Source organism: Octodon degus, unplaced genomic scaffold, assembly GCF_000260255.1.
Source record: "Octodon degus isolate 3935 unplaced genomic scaffold, OctDeg1.0 scaffold00019, whole genome shotgun sequence".
Classification (NCBI taxonomy): Eukaryota; Metazoa; Chordata; class Mammalia; order Rodentia; family Octodontidae; genus Octodon; species Octodon degus.
In genome coordinates this window covers 8,388,196-8,394,953 of record NW_004524595.1, presented here as the reverse complement: position 1 = coordinate 8,394,953, position 6,758 = coordinate 8,388,196, and the positions used below count along the sequence as shown (strand labels likewise).

General features: G+C 44.1%; 1 protein-coding gene across 1 annotated transcript in view; it reads left to right on the top strand.

The window, feature by feature from the left end:
- Positions 1-6,758, top strand: part of LOC101577244 (protein FAM228A) — a 55,675-nt gene that overhangs the window by 23,693 nt on the left and 25,224 nt on the right. Inside the window, 1 exon segment of the mRNA XM_023710867.1 lies at positions 3,217-3,349. Coding sequence (XP_023566635.1) covers positions 3,217-3,349 — 133 coding nt within the window.

Here is a 6,758-nt window from a genome sequence, read left to right as displayed (position 1 = left end):
CCCTATTTAGTTGGTTGCTTTTATTCTCATTCGTGGAGTTCTGATAATTTTGGTCCCTCTCTAGAACATCTTTTGGGAGCCTGTATAGGATTGGCTTTATCATCATGAAATTGTTTAGCTGTTCTTTGTCATGGAAGTATTTCACTTCTCCATGCAACTTGAAAGAGAGTTTTGCAGGTTATAGTAGTCTCGGCTGGAATTTGTTTTCATAGAGGACTTGAAGTACTCTGCTCCATGCTCTTCTTGCCTGCATGGTTTGTGAAGAGAAGTCAGCTATAATTCTGATGGATTTTCCTTTGAATGTGATTTGCTTCTGTTCTGTTGTGGCTTTCAGTATATTATTCTTGTGCTGGATTTCTGGGATCCTGACTACTATATGTCTCAGTGTGTTTTTAATTGTGTTGAGGCTACTTGGTGTTCTTTATGCTTCAGTTACCTGGATTTCAGCTTGTTTCCTCATATTTGGGAAGTTTTCTGCTATTATTTCTGCTCATATTGTTTTAATGTCATTTGTATTGTCTCCTTTCTCATTGATGCCTATTAGTCTCACATTGTTCATCTTTGCATCGTCTTGCAAGTGATGAATTATTTTTTCCTGCATCCTAGTTGTTTTTAAGCGATCTTTTCTTATGTTTTCACTAGCTGCCCTGGCATCTTCAAGATCTGAAACTCTGTCTTCACTTTCACTCAAATGGTTTTGCAGGCTTGTGATTGAGATTTTATGTTCCTCTATATCTCTTTGACTCTGTTTCATGCAATCTATTTCTTTCCTGTATTGCTCATTCAAGGAATCTGTCATTTTTCTAATATTCTCTATTTTTTTTTATCAATGTGTTCCTTAGAAGCAGTTATTAATTCTTTTTACTGCAGTGTTTTTTTCAGATTGGGTTTCCTCCATATGTTTCTGTATTTGATTTTTTAACTTCAGATGCTATGAATTCAGAGAATTCTTTTTTTTTTTAAATGAACAGAATATATTTTTTGAGAGAAAGAAAGCTCCTGTCTGAGAGAGGGACAGGAGGGGGGCTTGAATGGGTAGTTCCCCCTCAGAGAATTCTTTTTGTATTTTAGAAATTAATTCTGCTCTGAGTTCCTTTATACCTTTCTGCTGTTGTTTCTTTACTTCCAACACTGTTAATTCATTAATTTCAGCTGAGCTAGTGTCCTCTGCACTTCTTATGGGTGGACTCAAGGCCTCGAGATTGCATTTTGCTTTGTCTTTATCATTTTGTGTAGCACTGACCTCTGACATTTGTTGTAGAGCTTTGGGGCAGTTATAACCTTAGCATCTACTGAAATTCGGGTGCAGACCTATTAAGTTTGAGTTTATCCAGTTATGCCCGGCCTGGGTCTAGTTGTTGTGTTCAGCTCCTTCCTGCTACAGCTCTTGGAAATGAACCTGTTGTGCCCCTCTGGCACAATAGTGAACCTGTGGTGCCCCTCTGTTGTGCCCCTGACCTAGGGAGCATAGAGGAGTGCAGAAGCTCTCCCACACACTAGCCAAATCTGGGCTTGGGCTGGATCTGGGAATCCTGAGAGTATAATAGAAGTTCTCACTTACTCAGCAGGCTTGGGGGTGGCGGCTCTGGAGGGGTGGAGGGGTCCTGAGGGCGTGGTAGAGGGTCTCACTCACTCAGCGTCCCTGAGTTTTGGTCCGGAGTGGTCCCGCAGGCGCAGGGCCAGAGCCTCATCCAAATCCAGCTCCTGAACATAGCACGTGATCTGGGTCCCATTACCTTTCTGACATAGCTCAAAACATTTCTCTTTTTTTTTTTTTTTTTTTCAGTACCATGGATCGAACTCAGGACCTTGTGCTTGACAGGGAGGTGCTTATGCCACTGAGCTATCTCCCAGGACCCCCTTTTGTTTTTTTCCTGGTGCCTGGCTCAGCCAGCTCTGGGAGTGGGGCTGAAGTGGTATGTGGTGCCAGGGATCAAAACGAGGTCCCTAAAAAAAAAAAAAAAAAAAAAGAGGTCCCTGCACTTGGTGAAGCAGGCACTTTAGACCATTGAGCTCTCTCCCTGGCATGCCCAGCCCCCGTTTTCTTAAAGAAGAAAAAATACCTATTAACTGGAAGAACCTCTGGGTCAAGTGAGTTTCCCTCCTGCAGGGCATCGTGTGTGTTGCTCCTCTGTGCAGAAGGAAGGCAACACTCCTGTAGGAGGCTGTGCAAGGTGGGGCTGTGGCTTGCTAATCTCAGTGTTCCCAGAGTAGAGCAGATGCTTGCTAAATGCATACATGATGGTGCATTTCCTGAGACAGGGCTGAGCCTCTGGAGCTGGAATGAGACAGTCCTGGTGACAACCCCAAGAGGACACTGCCAGAGGCTGATGAAGTAAGAAAAGGACAAAAAAAGGGACAATGTGGCTGGGTTAATCAGAGGTAGTTTGATTGCAAAAAGCAAACTCCTTTCAAGTAAAAAAAATGGGGTGGGATGGGAGGGGCCAAGATAAGGCCAGGATGGAAGCTGGCCTGCTAGTAGCAGGATAGAGGCCAGTCCCTTCCTCTGTGGGTGCACGCGGCTCTCCCCATCACTTCTCCTTGCGAACCTGCTTCCTCTGTGTTCACTGCACACTGCTTTCTTATGCTTGTGTTGGAAAGCAGATACCTCCTCCTGTCTGACTTGCTGGTCTGAGCACCCAGAGCATGCCTGGCTACTCTTCTGTTGCACCTCTCATGATGCAGGTTCTGGGCCTCAGCCACGTTGGAGAAGGTTGCATGACTCACACCTGCTTAGGGATAGTGCCAGCTTCTGTTGTGGGCAGAGAGATCAGACCTTTGTGAGTCACTTTTGCATTGCTACAGGAAGGAGAAATCCTTGAGGCAACTGACTTATAAAGAGAAATGTTTTCTTTAACTCCCAGTTCCAGAGGTTCAAGTCTGTCATCAAAGCCCCAGTTGCTTTGAGCCACTGGTGAGAGTAGAACTTGTGGCTGGGATATCAGAAGAGCTGAGGGTCCCTAGGACCCTCTCATGGCATCATCCTGATGACCCAAGACTGTCCAGTTAGGTCATGTCTCCCGGGGCTCAAGGTGCCCCCACACCACTGCGGGGCCCGGGTCTTCCACACAGACTTCTGGGAGAAGTTGCCGCTCAGCCACCACTGTGTGCATCTTTTCTCCTCACAAAGTGAGCACAGAACGCATCACATTCATATTCAAAACGATGCCATTGATTGAGCGCACTTGAGATCGTTTTCTCTACTTTTCTCTTTAGTCCTGAACATCTCACCTGTGCAGAAAAGAAACCCCTGCCAGGCACAGAGCCAACTTCGGACCCGAGTCAGATGGTTTTTGAGAGGCAGTTCCGGTCCTCCAGACTCAGCCGGGTGCGCACAGGGGCTGCAAAGGTGAGTGAGCTGGGGGCTGTGGGGTGGCCTGGGTCTGCAGGAGCAGGGCCCTGGGGCTGAGGCTAGCCCTGCGGAGCGCCCCCACAACTCCACGGGGTGGGGGTGGGGGATACAGGGCTCCCGGAAAAGGGCCTGCAGCCTAAGAAGGGAGAGAGAAGAAAGAGGGAATAGAGGCACTTGTTTAACACAGAATAGTGGAGTTGTATTGGTGAGAAAAGCCAAACAGGTAGCCCCTGGAGGGCCCTGCACCCCGATTTCCCTTGAAGATCTGTCCTTACCGGGTGAGCAAGGAAGCCTGGCCAGGGGGCATCAGCTTTCCGGATCTCTCAGCTCTTTTACCTCGTCTTTGCCCTGTTGCCATTTCCTACCATTTGCTTCCACATACTATATCCAAACCTGACCCTATGTTTGTTCTGTAGTCATAGTAGGTGGGAATTTTTGAAATGAAATTTATAAAAAAAAAAAAAAATGGCAAAGCAGCAAAAGCACAGGTCCTGAGTTTGATTACTGAGCACAGGGACACCCCCAGCCTGCCTCCCTTGTGATGGGGTCTCACTAGGTAGTTCATAGTAAGGCCTTGAATTCCCTGCATAGCCCAGGGTGGTGGATATCCTCCTGCCTCAATAAATGCTGGGCTGACAGGGCTGCACCTGACTTGCTTTTTAAGGTCTTAAGACAGGCTCTCATGAAGTCACTACACGGCCCAAGTGAGGCTTGAATTTATGGATCCTCCTGCCTCTGATTTTGGATATTTAAATATGGCATTTTATACGCAGGCATCTTCCTAGTACAGATTTCTCATCCAGCACTCACTCTAGCGCCCAGCCTAACTCTCCTAGGCCCTCTCCCTTGTCCCGAAGCCTGGAGTGCAGGACCCCTGGAAGACCTGCACTCATGGCTATGGGCCCAGAGCCTTTGTGGCCACAGTGAGTGCAGCTTGGGACTCTCTGTTCACCAGTGATCTGGGCCCCTCACCTGCACTGCATGAGGAGGCCCCATGACCTCCTCTCCCCAGCTTGAAAACCTGGTCAGATTGTTTACCACACACCTCCTACCCAGTCTTCCCAGACTTCTGAGAGAGGAACAGATTCTCCTCAGCTGGCAGATTATCGTGTAACCCTCCTCAGCAGTTTCCACTGAGCACGATTCTGCTCACCATGGGCAGCTTCTCCTTGGTCAGCTCCCCGCCATGCCCCAGTACTGAGAATGGAACCCAGGGCCTTTGCACTGAGCTACATCCCCACCCCTTTTTATTTTGAGAGTGAATCTCACTAAGTGGCTAAATTTACCAGGCTGGGCTTGAATTTACCATTTTCCTGCCTCTGCCTTTCAGAGTGCTGGGATTACAGGCATGCATCTTCACATTCAGCTCAGGTTTTTTTTTTTAAATATTCGAGGTGTCTAATGTGATGAGTTGATGTTTGTATGTGTTATCAAATGTTTGCCACAATTAAGCTTAATACCATCCATTGCCTCACACAATTGGTATTTTGTGTGTATGTATTGTGAACATACTTAAGATTTAATCTAGCAAATTTAAAGTACAGTTTTCTCTCAGTATCAGTAGAAATTAGCTCCAGGACCCTCCTTGGATACCATAATATGTGCTGTGAAAGTCCCTTATATGAAACGATGTAGTATTTGTATATAGTCTACACACATCCTCCAGTGTACATTAAATTATCTCTAGAGTACTTACACAACTTAATAGAATGTAAATTCTGTCAATAGTTGTTATACTGCATAGTTTAGGGAATAGTGACAAGAAAAAAAATATATGTTTAGTGCAGATACAGTTTTTACCTATTCTTGATCTTCAGTTGATTGATCTGTGGATGTGGAATCCATAGATATGGAAGAACGATTGTACACAATGTAGTATTGAGTAAAGTCATCATGCTGCATGCTAGGCCTGCAGCACTTCATTTCCCAGCTGAAAGTTAGGTCCTTTGGCCAACAGCATCTACCCCCCAACCTGGTAACCTGGTCTTTCTGAATCTGTCTTATTTTACTTAGCATGACATCCTCCAAGTTCATCCATGATCTTGGATGGAACTTGGATGGATTTCCTTCTTTTTAAAGGCTGAATCAAATCCCTTAGGGTGTGTGTGTGTGTGTGTGTGTGTGTGTGTATACACATTTCGTTTACCCATTTACTGGTAAACGGACATGTAGGTTGTTCCCATATCTTAGTTATTTTAAACAGTGTTGCAGTGAACATAGGAATGCAGATATCTACTCAAATAACTTAGTGGTATCCCATGATATATAGATGCTACATTTTCTTTATCTTGTTGTTTGTTGACAGGTATACAGGCTGCTTCCAGGATATAGCCATTATGAGTTATCCTGCTATAAACATTGGTTTGCATGTATTTTTGCAGTATGATGTCTTTAGCTCTTTGGGGGAAGATTCCTAGAAGGGGGATAGCTGGGTCAGATAAAATTTCTAATTTTAGTTCTTTGAGAAATTTCCATGCTGATATCCATAATGGTTGTACTAGATTACATTCCCATCAATGAGGTAGCACGGTTTCTTTTTCACCACAGCCTCACCAGAATTTGTTATTTTTTGATTTCTTGGTGATTGCTATTCTTTCTGGAATAAGGATTTTTTTTTTCCCTCCGAATGCCCTCAGGGGTGTTTTGGCAGGCTGGAGTGTTGTGGGGATTGAACTACAGCAACCTGAGGCTGAAAGCTTTGCTGAAGCAGCCACTTAAAGAACTGAGCTAGGGCCAGGCCCCTCTTTCTGGAATAAGATGGATTCATTAACATTTTTTAAAATTTCCATTATTTCTAATGATGAGCAATGTTGAAGGTTTTTTCACATATTTTTTTACCATTTGTACCTCTTCCTTTGTGAAGTGTCTATTTATTTGACTGTTTCTTGACTGGGTCTTTTATGTTAGACGATCTAATTTTTTGAGTTCTCTAAATATTCTAGACATTAGTCATTTATATATTCCAGATATTAGTTTGAGGAGTAGCTGGCAATTTTTCCCCCTTATTTTGTATGTTGTCTGTTCACTCTATTAATTACTTCCCTTGCTGTACAGAAGCTTTTCAATTTGATGTAATCTCACTTGTTGATTTTTGCTGTTATTGCTTGGGCAATTGCAATTTTAGTTAGAAAATCCCTTCCCACACTTATAGGTTTAAGTGTTTTACCTATTTTATCTTCCAGTAGGTTCAGTGTTTCTGTTTTACTGTTTATATCTTTGATTCGTCTTTAATTTAATGCATAGAGAGAAATAATAGTCCAGCTTCAATGTTCTGCGTTATCCAGTTTTCCAAGCACCACTTATTGAAGAGGCTGTCTTGCTTTTGGCCCTTTTGCTGAAGATCAAATAGGTAAATGTATCTGGGGAGGTTTCTTTGTCCTCTATTCTGTTCCATTTGTTCATGTAT